Source organism: Denticeps clupeoides, chromosome 13, assembly GCF_900700375.1.
Source record: "Denticeps clupeoides chromosome 13, fDenClu1.1, whole genome shotgun sequence".
Classification (NCBI taxonomy): Eukaryota; Metazoa; Chordata; class Actinopteri; order Clupeiformes; family Denticipitidae; genus Denticeps; species Denticeps clupeoides.
The window spans coordinates 15,971,645-15,998,000 of NC_041719.1; the positions used below are offsets into that span (position 1 = coordinate 15,971,645).

Below are 26,356 nucleotides of genomic sequence, written 5' to 3' on the forward strand. Positions count from 1 at the left end.
CTCCTGTCAACGTGTATGTTTATTTACATAGAAATAAAAAAGTGAAGTCATCCGTCTAAAATCTTGAAGAAATACTGCACCTGCGGGGGGGTGGAGAAGAACAATCATGATTCAGTGCGGTTACAGTAAATTAAGACCAGTGAAACTGTAAGAGAGGTTTCCCATAGACGCCTATGGGAAATGCTTTTGAAGGACAGGAAACGGGGACGCTTAGCAGAAGTGTGTGTGTGTGTGTGTGTGTGTGTGTGTGTGTGTGTATGGCCACTCAGACCGGGACCTTGGAATGTGGCAGCTCAGCCGGTCACCAGGCAAATGATTAACAAGGAGCTGTTTGTCCACGGGAGCTCAACAGATCAGGAGCTTGCCCGAAACAATGGTGTTCCGCTGGCCAGAACCATACGCTGCGGCGAAACGGCGTTTCGCTCTTTCACGCCCCCCCTCACAGCCACTTTCTTGTTCCCTAACGGACCCCCTCCTGCGACGGAGGGATCCAGAAGGCCCTGGTGCCCACAGATGGGAGTCACGAGATGCGAGGTGAGGCTCGGGCCCGCCCGCTCTCCGCCTCCACATTTGGTTCTTGGACTCACATGAGAGGGACAGAGTTATTTGCGGAGGCGAAGGGCAGGAAAGCGGCGCTCCATTCACATGCCGGTCCGGAGGCCGAGATGGAAGAAATGGGCTTTTGTCTCCCCCCACTTTGCCTACCTCCAGCGTACTGTCCTCCGGAAGATCCGTGCAGTGGACCGCGTTCTGCAGTTTGCTCTTGCCGTAGAGGGCCCGCAACGTAGCTGGCCGGAGGTGCCGTGCGATTTCCTGCGACAGGACAACAAAATTCGGCCATTGGCGGCTATTTCTAGAGACGAAAACTACGGGAGGAAAGGAGGAAAGAAAAGACTTAACGGCAGAGAAATCGAGTCAGCAGACTGACACACAGACACACACGTTTACATCATTCACATGACAAAAGGGGACGATAAAGTGCTCAAATGAGACCCGAGGGGGACATCAACCTGCTGAGCTTGCGCTGTTACTCTGAAGGTGCTGGTGGCTTTGGGTTAAAGAGGGCAGGTGACGGACCGGCTCCTCTGCCCTCGAGTAATCTCTGCCATCAGGAAACCCGAGCCTCCCCCCGAGACAGATCCGACGGGGACACGGGCGCGCTCAAATGTAAGCAAGCCAGGAAGTAAATGGAGAACGCGCGTCTAAAGTAACGCACGGCCCCTCTTCCAAAAGGAGCGCCGCGACTTGCCGAGCTGTTCCGCTCTGGGATGGGGATGGTGGGGGCCGCACACCAAACACAAAACGTAATTACAATAATCTTGTGAAAAGTGTCTGGAAGACCACACAGCTTTGTGGGAAAGACACACTTTGGCCCAATATAAACTCATGTTTGGCCTGGACGTCTGCTGCAGCGTGAAAACAGACGGCTTACGGTAATTACGAGCCAAGTCGGGCTGTCGGGAGGTATGCTATTACAGGAGAGACTGCGCTTGTCCCTGCTTTCCCACAAACAGACAGAGGCCATTAGAACAGATTACGCAGCGTAAAACGTAGCGTTTCTCCTGCGAGTCCCTCCGTTTCCCACGTAATCAGCCGCAACTTCACAACACGCCATCAGACGGCCGCCCCGGCGCATGCGCCCACTTTTCCAGATGCCGCTGATAAAGGTTTTGTGCTGAGGCTCGAGCTCTTTATTCAATTATAGTGCGCCCGGCGGCGCTACACCCATGAAGCCACAAGCCAGTTACGGAAGCCTCGCTTTAATCGCCTAGCACATGAGATAAAACAGTTTCCTCCCGGTTTGCTGTCCGACACAAACAGCCTGAAACGGGCCAACAACGGGGCAGTGGTGGGCTAGCGGTTAAGGAAGCGGCCCCGTAATCAGAAGGTTGCAGGTTCGAATCCCGATCTGCCAAGGTGCCACTGAGCAAAGCACCGTCCCCACACACTCCCCCCCGGGCGCCTGTCATGGCTACCCACTGCTCACTCAGGGTGATGGGTTAAATGCAGAGGGCAAATTTCACTGTGTGCATCGTGTGCTGTGCTGCTGTGTATCACATGTGCCAATCACTTCACTTTAACATTTGGGGCGGTTTAAATGGTCTGAGGGCTGAAGAAATTCCCAGCCAAATGAAATGAAATGAAATGCCCCGCTGTAGTTAAACACAAGTGGCCTGAGCCCTGTGGAGATCCGAAGCCCACGTTGACACACCGAGCGTCGCCTTTTGTTGGCGCCGGCGGAGTTAATACTCTTCCCCTCCGCTGCATCTCAGCGCGAGTGAAAACGGCCACTCGTAGGCGCTTGCGAGTTTTTATGCAGGGGACGTCTGGTGGCCTCCGATATTCTGCACTGTACACTGCATGCGGAGTTCATACAGGCAGCTCCCCGCTGTGTTGTAACAATGGGTCGAAACTTGGCTTTTTCCACACAGCTCGGCGTCTGACACACCCCCACACACGCCCCCGACACACACACACACACACACACACACACACACACACACAGGGAAAACATCAATACGGATGACAGACTGACGAGAGACAAATAGACTCCCCGGTTAGAAATGGGCCGGGTCTGTACCGGTAACCATCTCTCCGACTCTCTCCGGCCAGAGTAACATCTGTGTTTGTCTGGGGCGGCGCGTCAGCCTGTTGGCAGGGGGAGTAGCCACAGAGGTGTATGTATGAGTGGGTGTGTGTGGGTAAAGTGGGTAAAGTCACTGAACGCAAGTCATTGGCGAAAAGCACATGAAATGCTGTACATAAGCCACAAAGGCTGACTTTACAACATGCCACTGGACCCATGATAAAGAACAGAGGTTGTGAATAAAAGTCTGGAAAAACACACGTACACACATGCATACATACATACATACATATATAGACTCAGTACCTAAACCTAATTCTGATTAATCTACATGATCTTGTTGCTAATTGATTTCTGGATATTTCTAGTTTGTCCTCTGGGAATATTAAGGATTTTAAAAGGAGAACAAAAACAAGACAATCCCACCATGTGACAAGCTTTACACACACATACACACACACACCAGTGACAGAATCTTGGCGATGTGAAGCCATGTTCATGCTGGCTTTGCTGAGAGTTCTAAGCTGACCAAAGCAGCAGCTTAACGCATTTCTGTGTGGTGCGAATTTTAATTTGCTTTAACCAATGGAAGCCAAAATGTCCCAGCTTCCCCTTCAGAATTTGTATTTAGTTGCAGTTTGACTGAATGTCCTACACTGGGACAGGGTAGTACAGACCAGATGGACAAGGTGGACACATGGAGGAAAGATACAAGCATTACCATTTGCTTTCTCTTCAAATTATGTCGAGTCTGTATTGTATTTCACTTCACAACTATTGTCGAGTGTGAAATACATCATGAAAAATACCCGGTTTTAACTGATATAAGTAACGTAATGATGCAAACAACTAATCAATTTGTAAATTAGTTGGCGGCAATGCCAATGATAAATTCTAATGTGACATAATTGATTATATCTATTCGTTTTTGCAGTCCTAGTATTTACAGACATGATGTGGAATTTATAGGCTTGTTTTGGTGGTGGAGGTCCTGCGGCTCAAGACCTTTCCACATGTTCCCGTCCCATTTTTCTTCCTTTCTCAGCCAGCATGAATGCTAATCCATTCAGAGAAGCACTAAGCCAATTAGTCAAACTAATTAAGCCAGGTCTTATGTTACAATCCCCACTTTTACCACACTGTAGAAATATCTAGCGATTTGTCCTCTTTTCTGCTACTAGACCATCTCCATCCATCCCAGTGCTTGAAAAATGCAGCAGAATGCGAAAGGGTCTCGATTCCATGCAGCCAGTGGTGCATCCGTACCGCCACCGATGTGCTGATGTAAGATTGCCATAATTAGACCACTGATCAGCGCCTAGGGGCATCATGGGAGCACAGTGAGCTCAGCGCCATGGTTACTGTTGGCTGCGGCTGGAGCCCGGCGCAGGGCACAAAGCAAGCAGCATTCTGATAACAGAACATCTGTCAACCTTTTGTGCTTAATGTGTTCTTCTCTGTTTCCTCTCTAAGTGCATTTTACAGACTGAGCGATTATAGCCATGCCCGACATGTCTGATAATTCAGTTACTGAAATCAGGAACCAAAAATTAAACCAGAAAATAACTTGCTGTTGTGCAAAAACTTTATTTAATTTGCATGAGCAGCACGCCCGGAGGCATTCAAATCTAACAGTGCGAGACCTTTCTGCAAGAACAGAGCTAGAAATGCGGCCCGTCAGATGTGGGTCGGTGTATTCTACCTAACCAGACTTAGCTGCTAAACGCTTCATGTTAATAATACATTTGCCGGGTTTTCTGAAGGACGTGAATTCTGAAGGACGTCCAGGGAACATGGGGGTCTCCTCTCCGTCTTCACTCAGCATGGCAGGGGTTCAAAGGTAAAAGGGAGGCGTCTGCTGATGTCACACGCAGCCTCACCCTCGCACGTACAGGAGGTCACAGCGTAGGAAACTCGTTAGCCATGGATTTGCCGTGCGTAAGGACACATGCGGTGACTGCACACCACGCTCTCAAGGTCATTTCTGAGGGTTGTACAGTAACTATTAGCCCCTGGGGGAGGAGGGTAAGGGGTCAAAGGCAAACACTCCAGGGATGGGTTTTTAACATGAATATTTGGACATGGCCCTGTACGTAAAGCACCAGAGGCACTTCGCATCAGGATGCATCACAAGACAAGAGGCATGTTTCATGACCGCTGAGGCATTGATTGAAGGCCTGCAGAGAACAAATTTGATTTGCCCTCAGTGGGCCTGTGACAGCGCAATCAGGAAGGAAACGAGCGCACCGGCACTTCCTTTAAAAATTTCCACTTCGGTCATGAGCCTGCTGTCAGCATGAGCGGTCCGGCCAGACTGGAGCAATGGAAGGCCGAAACACATCTCGGTTACTCACGCTCATATCAAGTCACAGAGCGGAGTACTGTTGCCGTTTGGAGGTGTGGAACCCTGGCTCATACACCGCGTGAGTCTATTCAGCGGCTTACAAGCGGCTGGTGGAACTTTGTCAGCTGATAGCATCGGTACAATCCATTATTCATGAGAACATTCACGGGTGTTCTCACACTCACATTTGCACAACTAAAAAACTGATCAAAAAAACACAGGTGGCTGCCAGATGTTCTCGCAAAGCTGCCTCTTTAAGGACGATCCACAATTTCAGTCGCCTTATGTTTGAAGAGAGACTCTTTTATGATATTCTGTCTAAAGGTCACATAGTTCTTCATTAACTAAGAACTCTCAACTCCAAGGTCCTCTTAACCTTCACAGGTCGGACCAAACATTTAATAAGATCTAAACTGTTGGTAAAATTTTAAATGTGTTAACAACAAACTGTATTCTAAAAATGTTTATCAAAGTGCTCTGTGTCCATGTTGTAGAACAATTAGGAACTACATGCTACAATACACTTTGAGCCTGGTACATGATGGGACATTCAGTCTGACCTTGTTTCAAAATTTGGCGATATGATTCATGAAAAGTGGCCACATTCAGATAACTTTTAACCACACCGGTGGCAACTGACCTCATGAATTGATGCTGCAGCCATTAATTGATGTATTATATTCACAGAAACAACCCATCTCAAACATTAAAATAATTGTGTACTATGCAAACGATATTCAGAGACATTAGTAATTATATTTACTAGGATATCCACAGTGCTATTACATTCATGTGTGCACAAATGAGCGCATTGTAAAGAACAATGGTAACACTGTAAATGAGTTTTGTTTACTCCTGACCTCGTGCCGCTGACCCACCTCTCCTCCCTCGTTCTCTCATCTGACCTACACCATGAAAGAGTTAACAATGCAGGAAAATGTTATAGTGGAGAAATGAAACATCATATTCATGAAAAAAGCAATAAATAGCCATTCACATGGATATGAAATGGTGTTTATTTATCTAGAACAAATTGTATTTGGGTTGTTTTTAATATGTTCTATTATTGCTGCAAATTCAAATGTTTTAAGTGATCAGTTATGTCTAAAGCCTAAACAATGAGTCAAGACTACTTATGACAACTAGCATATTCATAAAAGCCCGGCCAAATGCATGAGTTCATGTGGAAAATATGAACCCTGCTTTATTTTTCCTGCTCATTTGAGCACCTCAAATGAAGAAACTCTCAAACAGCATCTGCCATTCTTAAAGGACATGACAGAGGTAAATGTACACATGTACAGCTTATGGAATAAACCCCCCTCCCACTCCGAATCTCATTTGAGCAGGCCAGGAAAAGAAAACCACAGAGAAAACTGTGACAGGCGGGGAAATCATAAGGCTGGAAGGCCTGGCACAATTCTGAAAAAAGCTCAACCTCAAAATAGACACAAAACTGGTCTATATTTTAAAGAAATTGGGTTGAATTGGGCCGAACCACGTGGTTGCGACTACCCTGTGTAAATATTTGGCACGTAATGAATCATCCTATAATGCGTATGTGTAAGACAGAAATGTTATGTTATGCGGAGGACATCAGAAGCCTGTGAAAACTATGCTACTTCTTTTTTCCCCTGAAATCCCCATATTTTCATACACCAAAACCTAATTAAAGGCCATTTTCCAGTTCGCTACTGGTAAAAAATGAAACAGAACTAATGAAGTTGCAACATTCGAGAGCTGTGCCAATTTCATTATGTATTTATTCTGGATCATTTTAAATCCCCAGATGGGGTTTTATTGTACATTTTTTAAATATTTATTTACATTTGTTTTTTGATAATATATCTGAGGAATTAGAACAAACAATCATCTGCTTGAAGGTCACTTAGGTCAAATCGCCAAGTAGACTTCATATTGTGACTGTGTTGACTGTATTGTGCTGATCAAACTTCCAGCCAGCCAGGCCAAGGTCACACCGCTGCGTGCCAAAACTTTTCCCATGATCCTACAGTCACTGTCATCAACAAAAACAGAGCTCAACGCCCCTAGTAAACCGTCTCAAAAGGAATAGTGGCCATGAAAGTATCAAAACCCTTCCCAGGGGAACAAAACGTACAATAAACATCCTGTAGCGTATTGTGACTAAACCAATGATCCTGCTGCACTTAACCCTTGACTAATCCAAAATTGAGGCAGCCCACCATGAAGTTCAGAAGGGACAGCAGACAGGGGTTAAAATTTTAAGAGGGAATCTACTAGAGTGGGATACAGCCATTCCTCTTATATCCCTTTTCATCTATTAACCGCGTGGCTTTTCTTCTCCTATTTTGTTGAGCACCCTCTTCTACATAAGTTCACCCAAGAGAAGGTGGGCTGTCTCCTGGTATGGAGACAGTCCATATGGTTCGAGTATCCTAACAATTACACAAGGAGCTCTTGAGCCAAGCAGATTTACCGTTTCTTTAATAAATGGAGGTAAAGGTGCAGGTATCTGATGATGGATTTGCTGAGATGGTTTTGGAGGATTTTGAAGCCAGCTACTGAAATGAAAGATAAACACACGAGCAATTAAACAGCGATGGAGAAGCAAAACCTTTTCAGATGGATGGTGACCACAGAGATCTCACACGCACCATATCACTATCTTCTCTCATCAACAGGAGGTTGGCAGAGAAAAATAGAAATTCTCCAAATCATAGCAGGCACTGCCAGAAAAAGAAAACATCGGCGCACAATTCAAGCCCCGAAAATCATTACATAACGGAGAGTGGTTCACACGGAGCTTGTGACTTTCCAAGCCAGCTGAGGCACAGGTTACTCTTTACAGCTCCGTTTTAGTGAAGCCTGCATGAGCCAATAGCTAAACGGTGTGAAGCTGAGTGTTTGGTGACTGGGCAAACATTTACTTGTGATTTTACTCCAGGCTCCCTCACTTGCGCACACACACACACACACACACACACAATACACGACACTCAGTGGAATAAACATGCAGTAAAGAAGTTTTGATCTTTATATTGAACTTTTTTTCCCCCAGAGGGAACCTCACACACTCTCTCTCTCTCTGACACACGCAAGTGCAGGCATACACACACGGGCGTGCCAAAAGAGGGGCAGTACACTTGGCATGCGTTTAGCTGAACAATGGAGATTTCGCTGGGGCAACACTGCACAGGCTGACAGGTGTGTGCAGGCAGCGCCGAACAGATGAACCGTTTTCATGGCTGCCAGCCACGTTATTACACAACCCTCCGGCAGAGATCTCACCACATCCATGGTTGTCTCGCATGGTGTCTCTGACACATGAGTCATTACCAAGCTCGTCCTTGAACACACGCATTCACACCGCAAGCTTTCAGAAGGCAGGCAGTCCGAGAGACTGGACAAACGGGTGAGGAGCTGGGAAAGGAAAGGGCAGGACAGGTCTTCTTCTATGGAGTTCTCTCGGCAGCCATGATTGAGCAATCTGCTGTGACCTTGAAAGAGGTCAGACCAGGGAGGCTTCACACAATTGGAATTTGACCACAGATATGTCTCAAATGAAAGTGTTCAGCTCTTTACAACCAGGTTGTAAAAGGCTATTAAAAGCTGTGTGCGCTCTACACAGTTAAACTAAAATTATTAGATACATTGTAAGCTTAGCTACATTTTTCTTCTTAGAAAAAAAAACTTGTATTCGAACATTTTGCATACAAAATCTTTTTAGACAAAAAAATCTTAAATGTATTACAGATTTTCATGACAACAAGACTCTGAAAAGCTATTTTAAAGAATCTGACTTAATATGAATCAAATTCTTTTGGTTACCTCACTTTACCTTGACTGCACTGTGCATTATTATCACATCCAGCTTTATCAGATGATCAGTATCATGGGTGAAAGAAAAGCAGACTGTTGGAAATCATTCACACAATCAACTTAAGGTGGCTGAGAAAAGCAAAGTTTATAAAATGTCGTCTTCACAGCAAAATAACTTCATTTTAGTTGACACGTGTAATATTTCAAAGTTCTAAGTCAAGTTCTAATGAGTATGTGTCTCAAAACCTTTAACGGGTAGTGTGTTAAGGATCCTCTCAGTGGAGGAGCACCAATTTGACAAGTGACCAGAGGTGGACAGTAAAGAAGTAAATGTAATTTTTTGGTCATTGTGAAACACTGCAGCACAGCACACAGTGACACAACGAAATGTGTCCTCTGCTTTTAACCATCACCCTTGGTGAGCAGTGTGCAGCCATGACAGGCGCCCGGGGAGCAGTGTGTGGGGACAGTACTTTGCTCAGTGGCACCTTGGCGGCTCAGGATTCGAACCAGCAACCTACTGATTACGGGGTCGCTTCCTTAACCGCTAGGCCACCACTGCCCTTTGCATACCTTGCATAGCATTGTTTTAAAAAAAATGCAGCGATCGCAGCAAAGTCCGCTCTATGTGCAGCTTACCAGTTGTCTTTTGTGCTGTGCCGACTCTGACACTGAAGGAGAACCTGAAGAAGCCCCCTCTCCCTCACTCATCCTAAATTATGAATCAGGGGAGACCCTCTTCTTGCCTGGTGTAGCACCGCGTAGCGTGCACTTTAAAAGCACCGGCTGCTGCCTTAGTAACAGTATACATTTCAGACGGCATGCAGGGAAACAATTCAGGCTTTGAGAAAAGACAGACGTGGGGGGGGGAGATGAAACTTCAGCCAGACCCGGATGAGTGAACTTTAAAAGACCGAAGGCATGTTCTTGCGGGAAATCTCGCAAAGCGTAAAATGAATATTTCAATAATACTCAATAATAACTGGAAGAGAGGCATTAACTGGCATGTCCATAGCTTACCGGGTCGGCAGGTCCACAGAAATCTCTGAAGGTTTTGGGTGCATCTGTGCCACAGATTTCCAAGGCCATGCAAGGTCCAGAGCACAGTTCAGTCACCATACCCTGCCACAGACAGTCAAGGGTTAAACAGAGTTGACTTACAATGCTAAGCCTCTATAGCAATGAAAGAGCCCATTATGCATAAACAGACCTCGCAAAGACACAGCATAGGACTTTAAATGAGCTCAAGTTCCAGGTCTACCCCCCAAAAATAAATAGAAAAATAGGAAAAGTAAATAAATGCAAACAAAGGTCTCCTTTGTGTGCAGCTCAGGTGTTTCCAGCGGGATTTGGTTTTCATTCAATGTTAATCGTGACTTATGTGGTGGGAAAGTGAACTGGAGGGGATGGTGAAAAACAAAGGTTTTCCATTCAAATAGAGCTAGAAAAAATACATAGTAAAAACCTGTTTGCCCACTATTTTGTATTCAATTTAGATTTATCCTTATTCTCCCATATAAAAAATGTTCACTGTGTGTTCACTCATACATTTTTTTACACACCGAATTGTACTTACCATTAGTTCCGCCACAGCATCAATAATCAGCAGGAAAATAAGCATTTTTATTTGTTTATTAAGTTTTACATTCTATGCCTTCCAGAAGTCCATTTAACCACCAGATGAAGTAGGCTCTTATAAAGGCAGCAGAATGGACACACTAGATGTAAACACTTCTTCAGATGCTGGCAGAGGACGCAGTCTAGACAACTGAGGCAGCATAAAAGAAGTCAAGACAAATGGGTCATGGCTCTATTTAAAGTGGTAATTACACCAGGCGGCCTTCACTACGGATTCATACACTTGCTCTTGTACTGCTTCCAGCATTCACTGCATGCTGACTGCATTAAACCCTCAAATCAGCCAGCTATTTAAAAACCATTTAAGGTTTATAAAAGTGTCTTTCCTTAATATTTTCACCTGCAATTAAACCGCTCCAAAATAAGAATTACATAACTGAATAGCAGAATGTTCCCAGCCATATCGTTAAACCACTGAGATAATGGCAGCACATCAAAGCTCTCTGGGTCGGAAGAGCTTCAAACGTCTACAGTCAAGAAGTCTAGAGAGGTTAAGAGGAAATGTTTTCTCTTCCAAGTAGGTTGTTGTGCAGTGCATTTCATTGGGTGGAAAATAAGATAATATGTACATTTTTCTTCCACTCCATGTCAGAGAGCCTTAGGTACTCATAATTATGATGACACAAAAAAAAATATGTTGGAATCTGCTTCTGAGCAGCAAAGAGATTTAGAGGCCACTAGCATAAATCTTTTGCTTAAAAAAAGGCATCAAAGGATGCACACATCGAGTCCAGCCTTTATTTTCTTACAAGAGCCACTTCCAACAACAGCCAGTTATTTTCAGTAACTGAAACACTTTAGTTAACGGGACCTGAAGACACCTGAATCAAAAATCAAAATTATGAATTGGCATTCACTAGTCCTAAACCTAATGAAATCCCTTGTAACGTATGTTATGAATTTAAAACATATTGAGCAGTATATGATTTATGCATACGTGTAAATAAACAGTGTAATGCACAGTAAGGACAAAAATTAAAAGTTAAAAAAAAAACAAACAAAAAAAAAAAAACGCAAGATCTGTTTTTCTCAGCCTATTTTTCTTGAGCAAAAGATTTAGCCTGGTGGAACTCTCAAGCATTGAGACTTGTTTATAAAGACCTTTATGTCATGACTGAGGAAAATCACTTTCTGCAGATGCCTGTTCACCTAGTCACAGCAAACCTTTGTGTGTGCCGATCTCCACCCAGGCTGTGAGAACAAGTGATTCAACAGGAATTCACGTTCAAGCTTTACAAACAACAATATCTGTTGAGTGTCTGTGCATCTCAGAAGGATTAAGCAGAGTAGAGTCAATTCCCCCATGACACTGGATGGAAATTTAAATGATCCTTCTTATGGCATGTACATGTTCCAATCACCTCTTTAGACAGAGCCTTGATGATAATAGTGAATGCAAGCATACATCGTTGAGGCTAAAAGTTTAATAAAGCTATGTGAATGAGTCAATAAAGCTTTAATACTTACAGTGTACTCAGCCACCACCCCTTTGTAAACCTCAAAAAACTCTTCTGCATTGGCCCGGTCCATGTTAAACTGCAGGAAACATGCCATTATATTGACGCACAATTAAATGCAATTTTGTATATTACTCTCCAGTAAAACTACTATGAAAAATTACTGCCACGTCACCGAAAAGCTTTCTCTGAAAAGTGTATTGCCTTTTTTAAAATAATTATGCAGTTCTAAAAGTAATTCATTGAGAAATGACAATCACGACAGTCTGTTGGGGAAAGTCCAAAGGGAAATTAATGCACTGTTCCTGTAAATTGTCCTTGGGCTGGAGCCTTTGTAAATAGAACAATTACTACAATAATAAACCATCATAACCGTAATAACTAAAAAATAAAAAAACTAAATCAGCAAGACCCACCCAACTAATTACAGGTCAAACTGAGCCAGCATGTTCACACATCTAAACACGCTATTCAGTTCCCTGTGTTTCTGTGCCACGCAATGTCCATATCAGGGTGACCAAAGAGAAACTTTCATTGATCTTTTATGCTTCACAGCACCAGGTTGCAGGCCACTTTTCAGTCATATCACATGACCTGGCTGTGTAGCTCTGCTATTGGCGGGAGTTCGTAGGGGACCAAGGAAGGTCACTGATTTTAGCTCTGATTGTCTGATCAATAGTGAGGTCAGTTTGGGCCAGAAGCAGAAAACAATAAAAAAAGAAAACCCTCAGGTCACATGACTTTGGTCACACTGCAAGTGGGGGAAGGGAAGTGGTCTATTTCCACACCAATTTCATTATCCAGACTTGCTTCAAGCCCTACACGCAGATAAAAGATGGGGGACTGATAAAGCTGTGTGACTCAGAACAACTCGAGCTAGCACAGAATGAAATTCTTTAAATGTCAGAACTTGCATCCTTCATAATTGATAACTATATTCCCGTATGCAGCTACAGTATATTACATTACAACAGGTACATGTAAAGAAGCTCTTACCATCTGCAAGGCTGAGATTTCAAAACCTGCAGTTGAAACTGAGCTCAGGATCTTCCCTGTCAAACCTGTTATCAATAAAATTGTGTTAAAATATGTTAATATGCATAAGGAATTGTGACAGCCAACCCAAATAGAGATAGTTTAGCAACACACACATCAATGTAGTTCACCAAAACTGGAGGACAAGGTGATACCTAGAAAGAAAAAGACTTCCAAATTAATTTCTCCCAAAATTGATTTAAATAACCGGACCAACTTCATAACCAAAGTCCACAAAATGAATAGAGCAGACATGTGATATCATTGTTAAATGGTTATGTTTCAGGAATATTATGTGGACCACTTAGTCATGACTAAAGAATGGGTTGAACTGAAAATCGGCTACTGTCAGTAAATCATTTTGTCCAACACGGCATCTTTCAAAACTTTATATTTACTTTTACAAACTTTATTACTTTTATATACATTATATTTAATCATGTGCTTGGTCCATATATTTGACAGCAAAACATAAATGGAGAAGTTAAATTGTAACAATGACAGTTGGAAACCCTAATGGCATAATATTAGAGTAATTGATTAATTTTAGTTTAGTTATTGATCTCTTAGACTGTCCAAAATTCAGGACCACTACGGCCAAAGTTGATGTACTTTCAGTGCTTCATATTGTGATAGACAGCGTGTATGGTTAGACAATATGCGTTTGTGGACATGCTATCTAATCTCAAATGTTCCTAAACAAAAAATGAGTCTGTCAACAGACAGAAAGTTACACATGCCTTAATTTATACATGACACTGAACATTTACAGACAGGACAGTCTGAGAGTGTATAAAATCTCCAAATTTTGCACTGAAGGAAAGTCTTTCTGACGCATTTCTTATTTCTAAAGGAAATGTAAACTGAAAACACATCGGCCTTCTGTTAATTCTGCTAAAAATCCCAGACACACAGTCAATGATCAAGTCCAGTTTAAAACAGTTATTCAAAACACACATACAGTACAGTCTCATTCACACATGTTGAACACATGTGGAGTTATGTACTTAAAAAAAAAGTGGAGACCTGGCCTCCAGTCACCGGACCTGAACCCAATTGAGATGGCTTAAGCTGGACCATAGAGTGAAGGCAAAGGGGTCAACAAGTGCTAAACACCTCTGGGAACTCCTTCAAGACTGTTGGAAAACCATTTCAGGTGACGACCTCTTGAAGCTCATCGAGAGAATGCCAAGGGTGTGGTACAGGGTGGTAGTAACCTAGGTTTAACACACTCTCCTATGAACCAGAAGACCCAGGTTCAAATCCCACTTACTTCCCTGAGTCCCTGAGCAAGACACTTAACCCTAAGTTGCTCCAGTGGGACTGTCCCTGTCACTAATGATTGTAAGTCGCTCTGGATAAGGGCATCTAATAAATGCTGTAAATGTAAGAGTGTGCAAAGCATTAATCAGAGCAAAGGGTGGTTATTTTGTAGAAAGTAGAATATGAAACTGTCCCGGTACTATTGCACTAGTGTATTCCTACCAGTTGCAGATTGCCACAATGTGCCTCTGCTTCTGTTTGTTCTCTCCTACAGAGTCCAACAATGAGACCACCAGAGAGGTGCAGGTGTGGCCAACAATAGGACCCACCAACCCAAAATGGACTTCATCGGCAATGACAATTAAGAATAATGGACTTCCTATAGGCACACAGCAACACTGTAACACTGCAGTGATGCCCAATGCTCGCTCTTGCTACCAAGGAGTTTTCCCTTATGTCTAGAGAGGGTCCAAGTTTGAGGGATGTCCTCTGTAGTAGCTGTTAAGCCAATTGAGACATACTGTTTATTAGAATTGGAAAATTGCATAAAAAAAGTCTAGGTCTGTCTAGGTCTGTGAAAAGATAAAATGTTCTCAGGGTCGTTGAACAAACTTGAACAATAACCTCTGAACAATTACACTCTGAACGTGCAAACCAGCTATAAAGAAAGTTTAGATAAGTTAGGGGAAAAAAAAACTTATTTTCCTTTTTATTAGAGCTTTCCAATCACCTCACATCATGCCACAGCTATTCCAGATTGTCTCTTCTTCGTCACACACAACTGATATGAGAAATACACTGTGATCTCTCCAAGCGCCACCGCCTGTCCCACAGCTCTGCTGACCGTATCTCCCAAATGCACCCAGCCCTGTTGCTAGGTGACAGCTCTATGGGAGCCTAGCAACACACTTTTCTCTATTCCAGTCGTGCATGATCACAACAAGCTCTTGGCAATTCCTTTATTGTTTGAGACTCCCAGAAAAATGTGTGACTGTGCATCCATTCAATAAAACACATTTAAAACCTGTAAATGGGACTACTGGATAATGTCTTTAGGATGTAACAGTCACATCTGCTTCAGCAGGGCATAACTGATAGACTTTGGTTATGGTGCTACAGATATGCCAAGGGTTATGTTTATAGTTAAATCTATACCACCTTTGTGTTTCTCTCAAAGTCACATAAGACATGTGCATTGTGTGCAATGTCAAGCCTGCAACAATACTGGAAAAAAATTAAGGCATATTTGACCTCTTAATTGAAGACTGTAGGAGTCATAGAAAGGTGACTGGGCAAGACATTTTCCATTATTGGCAATTGTGAGCAAATCATTACCCAGTTAAAGGAAAATTCTAAGCAGGTAGTACTGCCATATAGTCATGGATTTTAGTTCATTAAATGTTATTTTTATAGATTAATAATGATGTAGATATTTAAATATATTGTCATATATAATGTTAAACATGAACAAACAGAAAACAGCTGACCATAGATGAGGAATTGTGAGAATTGCATAACTCCAAAATAATGGGAACCCTGTATAAGATCACAGAATTAGCAAGGCGGCTGTTGCCTAATCTCTGTAATTAACTCCTTAGCGCTGCTCTCTTACTCCTGGAGACTGGTTATTAGCCATTATAACAAAACCACTGTGTTCCAGATATCAAATGCAACCAAAATCCCTCTCTCTCTGAATTACCCGAGTCTCAATTTGCATTTCTAGATGGATCGTGCATCTCTCTGTGTCAGCACAGTTGGTGGGTCTCCGGTAGTACCTGCCAGCTCAGTGACTCATATGCAAGCTGCCAATGATGAGCAAGTGAAAAGTGCTTGTCTCAGAGCCAACAGAGTCACCATGGCCCTCTGTAGAGTCCTCCACTAACACCTCTTACTCCATGCTCAAACCTCCAGTAAGCCACTCAAAGGGGCTGTTGATGACTTGCTAAGTTTCCACTGGTCAATTACTCACATTAACATTACACTTACACTACAGAATACATTGTTCACTTATGCAACTTACATGCAACTATGTATTTACATTTATTACTTGCTAGTACTGTTCCCCAAGAGCAAGACAGGCTAATGCCACAATATGATTACCAAGATCTGTATAGAGTGGGCAAACTACACATAAAAAAAATTAAAACATACATGCCTGGTTCAAATCTAGGATGTGAGAAAAGTGAACCTTAGATTTAGCAAGTTTAGTAAGCCCATCAACTCCAGCCCTTTAGGTTCTTGGCCCCTGAACCATCGACTTCTTCTCAGAACAGAGGATTTCAAATTTCACAGGTCACCGCTCCGATGGCATGTTCCATGTACAGGGATCAGAGAAGGGATTTGGAAAAATCCATGGGGAACAAACGGGGCAGCTTTGGAAATTACGCACAGATTAAAGAAAAGAAAACAAAAACAGAGAGAAAAAGAAGGTGGTAATATATGCAGCATTAAATACTACAATCAAAAAGAAATGTACCTTACATATAAAGACCTAAACATAAACTTCAGAACAGAAAATCATGTGACCATGCGGACTCATATAACTAAGAGTGTGACTCTGATTCATTACTACAAAAATAACAGAACAGAATATTGCACAATAATTGAGGAAAAACTCACAAAATTAAAAATCAACTGCAAATAATGTACCAAGTATTGTCACCAACACATCTCTAAGCAGGTTATTCTAAACTATTAAATAAGCCCTGATGAGTGTTTATCATTTTGGCTCACAATTTCAACACAATCTGGTGCTTTAAACATGAAGTCTACCGATATGCTTGGCGCACTCGGTGTGTCAGCACGAACAAGCTCCCACTGAAAGTGTGGTAATTATTGGTGTGTCTTATATAAGAGGTTACAGTTGGGGCAGCTTATGAAATGCTGTAAGTGTTAGAAACCCAAATGCAGATAAAAACCTGAAGGAGTGCATTTTGAGGTTTTGAGCTATACAAGCTCAACTGATGGGGTTAAGGTGTGGTTCTACCTTCTGAGATGGCGTGAGGCTTAATGATGCAGCATGTGCTGTCTGTGAACTTGGCTGTGCTAGAAGGACTATGACCAGCTGTGGATGGGAAGAAAAACTCCAATTCCTATACAGACAAACACACACAAACATGGTCTTGTTTAAAATGTACAGATCCATATTTACATGACCATGCACGATATGGATAGCTAAATCACATGTTTTTGTGTTGTTTTTGCAAAGATTACTATTATTATAATTGTAATATATTATTATTAGAATTATTATGTGAATATTACTGTATACTGAAGAGGAAAATGTTTATCTAATGGAAACATTGTCTTCTAAAGGTGCTGATAAATAAAATGTTAGTCATCTATCTAGAGGGAAAGAAACAGATAGCTTATCATCTAACTAAAACTTCCATGAAAGGTTAGGGTGTAAAGAACTTGGAGAAGAGGAAGTCTATTAAAAAAATGGCTCTAGTTCAAAAGTTCAAAGTGAGCATTCACTCAGGAAGGAGAGGGGTCTTTACCCTTGCTGCTGATGCCAAAGAATCTGAGCCATGCCCAGCATTCTTGGTGCCATCTGTGCCAAACTGGGCTCGGAGGCTGGTAGAGGCCTCTTTTTGTGCCACACTGGAGTCCGTGGGACCAAGAAGCTTCCGCCACACAGATACAGCTTCGTCCCCCATGAGCTCCATGGCAATGACTGAACCAGAGGTCATAAACTGAACCAGATTACTGAGAATTGGAGAAACAGGAATTTAGATAAATTAGTTAATCAGGCTTGTTTAGAAGTAATATTATAAAAACTAAATCAGGTATATATATATATGACAGAAAACCAATTTGCTGAACATTTATTTTAAAAGTTAAACCCCAGTTTAACACCAAGAGACTGGAGCAAAGTCAGTGCAATGTCAGAGGACTGCTGAGGTGGTGGTTTGATCATTAGAGCCTCCTTGTAAATCTTACTTGCAGACCCAACCATCAGTAGTCAATCATTCATCCAAAAAGAAAAAAAAAAGACTCACTTGAAGAAAGACTTTGACTGGTGCTCAGAGTAAAAGTCTGCCGCCTGTTTCCTGCAAGAAATGCTCACACCGTTAATGTTAATGTTGTTTCAACATTTATTCCATTGTCCTTCACTAATGCAAAATAATGGCAATCAATTTTTTCAACACAAAAACCAATGCATCCAGATAAGTTAAATGCATCATCATTCTGCAATGACAGCTATGACCAAAATATGGTTAATTTACCAGAAGAAACATTATGATAAGTCCAGGAACTGCTTGTGTGCAAACACTGATTAAACATTTAAACTGCCTTGAATGGAAAGGCAGATGTTCTGTTGCAAAGGTTAGTGTTAGTGTTCTTGAGAAATATTATTAAAAAATTTTTAGTACATACAAAACACTAGCCTTAATTAAAACAAGGAATATCACTTTTAAAAAAATAATAAAAGAAATTCAACTGAAAAATACAGAGTGCCCCTCCCACCTCCCCAACCATTGCGCTGCCACACATTCATCAGAGCTTCTGTGATCGGTTACACGCCATTACTGTTGTCAAGAGTGCTACTGCCACCATCTGCTCCAGAACAAGAGTCAGCACACAGGGCCTGACCCCCCTACCTCCCTTTATACATCCTCTGGGCTCAGTTGTGGATGGTAGGACCATTATGCTGGATGTGAATTAAGTGATGCTCTGGAAAACAAAACCTAAATGCTAAAAAATGCTATTGCACTTTGTCCTAATATTTAATATGGGTACTCAGATAATGTGGAATATTAATAGGTTAAACTTAACAGCAGTCATGTAGATTTTAGACCAGTGACATTGTTGTCTTGTGCATCACACCATCTTGGTCATTTTAGTTGCATATATATTGGTATTGCATAAACATTATTTTATTGAAGTGTTGCACTTTTTGACACCCATTATACATTGAAATATTTGGTGCAATAGTTTTGTCTGAATGCTAACAGAGTTCACTTGTGGAAGTTTTCTGTGTCCTGTGCATGACAGGTTTTCTAACTGCTTGTATGGCTTTTGTCATACCTTTATATTGAACTACCCAATACTAAGGCATGACAAGTACTACATACATGCCACACTTGTTCATCATTCTGAACACTAGTAATGGGGATAAAGTAACTATCCCGTGCATCATGTAGAGAATTGTCCAGATAATTGAAGAGCTGCTCACCAGAGCCTTAATCTTCTAGCAATTGGTGCCACTTCTGATCAAAATCCACATAAACACCTCAGCATGTAGCATGTCTTCATGTGGACATTTGACCACACAGACAGTGTCCAAATACTTGAAATTCCCCTTGCATAAGCAAATGAACACTTGTAGACCAGCAATAATTGTAACTGATCCTTGCTGAAAAAGTTATGACCACAATTGCATTATACATCAGGGAATTCTGAAGGTTTCAACTTACCATGAGAACTTTGTCATTTTGGCTTTAGTGACAATCAGATTAGCATCGTAAATCTTCTGTATGATTTCTCCCACTTTAGTGATGGAATCAGGTTTAATCATAGCAAGTGTCCTACGACAAAAAGAATAAAAGGTTCTTCAATGACCAATTCAACAAACCAGCCTAGCCTGTACGCAAAAGGACAATAATATGTGGGAGAAGCAGGGTGAGCGAAAGGTGAGATTTCAGATATGCAAGGTATGCAATGGTATTCAGCATAAGAAAATGTGAGATAGTAACACATACACGACTCAGAACACAAAGAAAACTAAACTCTGCATAATCCTGGCTCATGAATATTCAAACCAAAAGACAATAAAAGAGTCATTCAGCTGGTAATGAGAATGCTAATGAGTTAGATAACAAAACTATTAGCTCAACTACGAAATGAGGATGAAGGTAGCACAACTGATCTGAGTTAAAGTTGTCTGCTTTGTCTGAAAATGAAGTCTGTCTGAGCCTGACTGCCCCAATACTGAGACCATTTTGTTAAAAACGAGTTAATAATACTTGTAGAACAAGAGTATATTCTGCCAAATTAAAAATTTTAATATAGTTGATCATCAGATATAAATAGACTAGAAAACTATTGTTTTTGTATTCTGATCATTCAAAACAATGAATCTATTATTTATTATTCTTATTTGTTATTTCCCTTGAGTTTCAATTATGGGCATGTTGCTTCAAACTACCTCTCCTTCTTGCTGCCCAGCTTTTTAGCGGTGTACTGGTCCCCATAACCAGTGAGATTGAGCTGGCGTGAGAAAACATTCACGCGGTTTCCAATGAACAGGTCCTCCTGACGAAGGTCATCATATTTGACTCTCCTCAAAAAGGTGCGCTGGGTTTTCACGTCAAACTGAAATTGAAGACAAAAACGGGTCAAAAAGAGATAAATGCATGCAAGAGATGCCAAACACTTTCTTTTTGTTACCAAAAGGAACGCTCTTCCATCAGAATCCTTCAATTAAACAGCTGATAATTTGCATGTGGTCTTGTCAGACTATGTATGCAGGTTATGGTGGAAGTCTAGTAGGTTAGACACTCGCCTATGAACCAGAAGACTACAAAGTCCTAGGTTTAAAGCCCTCTAGAATTGTGTCCCTGAGCAAGACAACTAACCCTGAGTGTCTCCAGGGGGGCTGTCCCTGTAACTACTGACTATAAGTCGTTCTGGATAAGTCTGTCTGCTAAATGCTATACATGTAAATGTATCCAAAATGATTAAGCGCATAAGAGAAGGGACAGAAATTAAGAAGACAGGATACTGTGTGGCTCCTGCATGGCTTCTCTGGGTTTATACAGTCTGGAAATTCTGAAGCTGGAGGAGGGTAGATATTTTTGTAATGCTTTTCTATTTTCAAAGAGCTCAAAGTCCTCTTAAAAGGCAGAAATCACCTCTAGAATGCTCAGTACTTGGGTGTCATACTACCTCAGGACAAGTGATTGGACAAGCTAATTAAATGTATGAGCTATAGCCTACAATATCAGGTGTTGTGTTTTCATCTATACGAAGCCGGCATCCAATTACGTGTTACCCTCCTGCTCCGTTCTGAGACACTGCAGCCATTCCATCCATATCAAGCCCTACTATAACTTCAGCCCTCACCATTTCCACAGATCCATCTCTGGGGTAGAACAGCAGCTGGTAGCGGCGCAGGAGAGCTGCGCTGGGGTCGTACCACTCAGCCAGGAAAGCAAATCGTTCCTCCTGGGAACCAAAGAGAAACAGCTGATTACAGAGCGGCCAGACAGACACATGCATGCACACACACACACAGCTGCTGGGTCAAGCAAGGCCCAGACCTGACAGTGCGGGCCGCCAGCCATGTCACCCAGAAGCTTATGAAAAGAGGCACGAGACTCGTCCCGACTTCAAACCAGCAGGACTACAAATCCACAGGTGCACACAGCTTTTTATGGCATAATGAGTTAATGCACAGGGCGTGATTGGCTGGGACGAAATCGACCTTTTCCAACAGGCTATTTTATTAAACAGGAAGCACTTGCCAGCCTGTTATTAAATCTCAGTGTGCTGTGGCTGATTAGATCGGCTTTCACCTTCATATCACACCAGTCGTGCCCTTGAAGGTAAACATGGTGAGAAACTCATCTCTCTCATGTGGACTGCCTCCTTGTGGTTGAAAGGCCAAATATCTGACAGATTATTTTCACCAAAAAAAGATTAATTACAGGGTTGATTACTAATTAATATTATTAATTTTTTTAAGAATAGGTTATATGCACAGATACTCACACACACACACACACACAAACACACACACACAATTAATGACAACACATTACAACACATATGTGGGTGGTAGTAGCCTAGTGGGTAACACATTCGCCTGTGAACCAGAAGACCCAGGTTCAAATCCCACTTACTACCATTGTGTCCCTGATCAAGACACTTAACCCTGAATTGCTCCGGGGGGGACTGTCCCTGTAACTACTGATTGTAAGTCGCTTTGGATAACGACGTCAAATAAAAATAAAAAGTACTTTAAGAAACACACAAGACAAATACAAACCACGTGGAACGGTAAACAGCAGGAATGACAGAGTGTGCCTGTAACATTGTATGAGTGCAGCGTAGTGAGTGTAGCCCTTGACTAAAACACTCATCCCACATTGAGGACCCGCCTTCACATAATCGAGCAGTTTATCAGTCTAGCTACTATTTTTACCTCAGCTAGTTGTCATGGTGGTGGGCTTGTCAAGACCAGGCTTCATACAGAGGACAAGAGATAATTACGACAGCAATGCATCAAAGTTATCAGAATGATTTGGCCAATCAAAGGGTGACAAAAGACAAGTACACCAAATTGCCACAGTAATAGAAAAAGGGTTTCTCTGACAAATTTGAAAGTGAAACTGAAGTGATTGTCATTGTAATGTATTTGTAATGTAAAAACACATGGGGAAACAGCACTGTCAGAAAAACTGCTGGGCAAAGTATTATATGAACAACTCTCTGATCGGGAAACCCTTAGAAACCTTTATTAATCCCAAAGGAAATTGCTTAAAAAAGATCATTCATGAAAGACAAGAAGACACGTGTCGTTAATTCTACCCACACATGGGTTATCTGTGATGATGAAAGAGCAAGATGAAGAAGAAAAAAAACTCACAACAGAAACATCACCATAAAAGACCAATAAAATGCTCACAGTAAACCAACAGGTCACAACTGAAGTTGCTCTATGATAAGGCTCAAGGCCCTTGCTTCCTACAAAGCTGTTGTTGGAGATCTTCTGTTTGCATTAGGACACTTAAATCTTTCTGTGGCAAAGATCATTTGAGCAGTGAGCTGTTTATCTTTCCTTACTCGAAGAAAGACGCTTGGAGAGTGCTTGGTGAAACGTGACGTGGCAAAAACTGTGGGAAACCTTGACTCCCCAGTATTCAACATAGACACAAGAGATCATGTGATAACTGAGAAGGCAAAGGTTCATATTAACGCAGTTGTGCATTGAAGATGCAAAATAAAACATCCATTCTCATATTATACGTTTATGTATAACTTGGATTTTCCCACAGGTAACTGTAATCCTTATTTTACGCCTAAATACTTCTTGCCCTATTACAAAATGCACAATTCAATGGACACGATGGGAATGTTGTACCTTTCTAATATGAAAAATATTCAGCACAGGACCGACAAAGGGACTGATCTCATGGTTATAGGAAAAAGTGAAAAACAAGAAGCCTGAACAATTCCTGAGCCATGTTATCAGAAGCCAAGGAGGTCCCGACATCAGAGATACTTTCCCAGACGCCTGCTGTTTCCCCGACTCCCTAGAAATGCCTACATATTGCCTGCAGTCAGATGAATGAAAACCACATTGAAATGAATTAGTATTCCACAGAACACATTCTACAGTAGATCTTCTAAAACTATGACCTATTAAAATTTATTGGGTTGGGTATAATGGCAGAGGCAAATTATTCTTGCCACAGTTTCAAGAACCCTGAAATGTCAATCATATTATTAAGACATTTTCTAAGCTGGAACAATGTTCAGTGACAGATATTATCGGCCCTTTAAAATAATTTCCAGGTTGATATCTAAATATCGTGATGAATCTCGTTATTACAAAATCCTGACAAAACAGATCTGACAAAACAATATGCACGTTGTGGGAAGAGTACGTCACGTTGCGGTGATGAAGGCTGCCATCTGTCGGCTACGGTGAACAGGTTCGCACAGGCTCTCCGTTTCTCATAAAACCACACCAAAAAAAAGGTTCTCCGGTGCAGAATCAAGTCGAGAATCCAGAATCAAGTCGAGAATCGACGCACAGCTGCTCAAAATAACCATCTTGGAGGCGAGCTGGCTGCAGGGTGCCTCTGGGTAAAATAAAACTTCTTTCAAGCTGAAATGCTGTGCGTTTGTTTCAGATGTGAAGGGTCGTACAGAACGAGTCGTTTTGTTCGGGCAAGTTGGTTTGGGAGGCCGTGGTCCGTTTCGAAAACAGAATTGACCTCGCAGGCGAGGGAAGGGGCGCGTACTGCAGTGTGTACATTACTAGAGTCACGTCGCGGGTACCAGCACAGACTATACATTCCGGCGATCTCGTCGAAATGTGCGCAATTCTGGAAATTAAAACATATCTTCGCGCCTTACCATTGCGGCGGGATCCTGCTTCTGACGTCGGGCAGCTTCACGTCCCAAGCTGGATCACCATAGCAACAAAAACGTGTTGTAGAGATGAAACAGGTAAAAAGAAAAAAAATTGCATCTAAACTATTTGCATTGGACTGTACTTATTCGAAAATAAATATTTAGTAAAATTATGTATGCATCAATAAGGAAAAAAGTTATTCAACCGGAAACAATTCCCTAACCCTTGACCCCTGCGGAACATGTGCCTAGCTCGGGCATGCGCTGTAGCAGCAGCTGTGGGCAGATCCGGAAGTTGACACACAACCTGTATCGGGAGGGTGTTTTTGACAAAAAGCAGTTGCTCAAGGGGCGTTCTGGATCACGCCCCGATATGATCGTTGTCATATTTTAAAGCCAACTACAGTGCTGCTAATGTACATTTGCTTGGTTACGTTTTTGCACATATTCAATAAGAATGCACACAATTGATGATTTCTTTATATTGGATGGAGGTCTGGCAACAGAACTTGAGTCGAATGGAGTTAAAATACAGGTAAATCGAATTCTGCACGATTTTGTGAGGTCACGCCTAAACCTGTACACATGTGGAGACCTGCATATTTTCATGCAGGGAGACCCATTATGGAGCGCTAGGGCCTTGCACACAAACCCAAAGGCTGTCAAGGATGCTCACTATAGGTATGGACGTCATCTGCATGATTTATTTATTTTTATTTGCTACTTGCAAATTCATAATTCAGCCCTGTCTCCTCATAGGTATCTTGCCAGTGGTGCTGATGTCATCACAACAGCCACGTATCAAGCTACAGTAGAGGGGTTTGTGCGACACCTGGGCGTGCCAGTTGAACAGGCCCACGAACTCCTGATGTCAGGTGTACAGCTGGCCAAAGAGGCTGTGGAGGAGTACAAATGTGACAACCTTCCGGAAGGTAGAAGTCGCCAGTAACACGATGTCATCCAGTTACATTAATTTTGTGGAAGTTGGTGAAGAGTGACTTAATTTTAACCCTTTACTATTACATGTAGAACGTAGGCAACCTTTGGTCGCGGGTTCTGTGGGCCCTTATGGGGCATATCTTCATGATGGCTCTGAGTACACTGGTGCTTATGAAGAAACCATGACTGTCGAGGTAAGACTTAGGTGAAAGAAAAATGAATTCGTTCCTGATTGGTGATGACTTACCTTAATCAACCGGTGTGTCTACTTAGGAACTTAAAGCATGGCATCGACCTCAGGTCCAGTGCTTGGCTGCAGCAGGTGCTGATCTCATTGCTATGGAAACTGTTCCAAGTCTTAAAGAAGCAGAGGCTTTGGTTGAGTTGCTGAGGGAATTCCCAGAATCAAAAGCCTGGCTCTCATTTTCATGCAAGGACAGCCAGAACATCTCTAATGGGAAGAGCTTCTCTGAGGCGGCAGCGATGGCCTGTAGATCTAAGCAGCTGGTGGCTGTTGGGGTCAACTGCTGTCCTCCTGGTTTGGTCTCTTCTCTTCTAGAGTCTGCCAAGTTGCACAGGCATCCAGACATTGCCTGGATAGTGTACCCAAACAGTGGGGAGGACTGGGCTCCAGACGTTGGGTGAGTCAACATGCAACAAGTTCCATGCATCGACCCGTTCTCCAAACCTATTTATCCAGATCAGACTGAAGGGGAATTTAGAGCCCACCTGAATATTCTTCAGCTTCAGTAAACATACGTCACCTTAATAGTGTTTGTGTATGTGGGGGGGGGATTCAAATGCAGCATACATGTTTTTGTTTTTTTTTTTTAGGTGGAAACCATCGGAAAATAGAGCAGTGTTTGCTGAACATATGTTGAGCCATGAATGGAGGAACCAAGGGGCCACCTGGATTGGTAGGATGAATTTATTGTGCTATCAAAGCATACACTCTCTTATCCGTGTTCATTTGTGGATTTTTGGCAGGTGGCTGTTGCCGTGTTGGACCTGCAGATATAACAGAATTGAGAAGACAGTTATATGAAAAACAATAATCATCAATGTTGAAAAGTTTCATGCAGCCTCGTGAAGATGATCAATGGCTCCCAGAAGTTGTCATTTTCAAAAATAAACATCACGCGTGATGTACAAGACAATGTATAAATATTTATTTGTAATGGGAAAAAAAAAAATACACCACAGGCC

At 42.2% G+C, this 26,356-nt stretch overlaps 2 protein-coding genes across 3 annotated transcripts; one reads left to right on the forward strand and one right to left on the reverse strand.

Annotated features, from left to right (window-relative positions):
- Position 1: 1 nt before the first annotated feature.
- Positions 2–24,424, reverse strand: nme7 (NME/NM23 family member 7). Of its 2 annotated transcripts, XM_029000765.1 has the most exons (12): positions 21,391–21,452; positions 21,194–21,295; positions 20,277–20,443; positions 19,546–19,656; positions 18,127–18,177; positions 17,626–17,833; positions 17,112–17,217; positions 12,824–12,888; positions 11,838–11,906; positions 9,753–9,854; positions 706–813; positions 2–80 (listed from the first exon to the last, which is right to left on the reverse strand). In XM_029000765.1, the coding sequence occupies exons 1-12, from the start codon at positions 21,412–21,414 to the stop codon at positions 48–50; spliced, it is 1,146 nt and encodes a 381-aa protein (XP_028856598.1). In that variant the 5' UTR covers positions 21,415–21,452; the 3' UTR covers positions 2–47. The 2 variants fall into 2 exon arrangements, with proteins under 2 accessions (XP_028856598.1, XP_028856597.1); XM_029000764.1 differs by lacking the exons at positions 2–80; positions 21,391–21,452 and adding an exon at positions 24,215–24,424 and having other exon boundaries at positions 91–813.
- LOC114802106 (homocysteine S-methyltransferase 1) lies at positions 23,823–26,307 on the forward strand. Its single transcript, XM_029000767.1, has 7 exons — positions 23,823–24,746; positions 24,825–24,892; positions 24,971–25,143; positions 25,241–25,344; positions 25,424–25,791; positions 25,985–26,067; positions 26,138–26,307. Exons 1-7 carry the CDS (start codon positions 24,669–24,671, stop codon positions 26,203–26,205), a joined length of 942 nt encoding a protein of 313 aa, XP_028856600.1. The 5' UTR covers positions 23,823–24,668; the 3' UTR covers positions 26,206–26,307.
- The last annotated feature ends 49 nt before the right edge of the window (positions 26,308–26,356 follow it).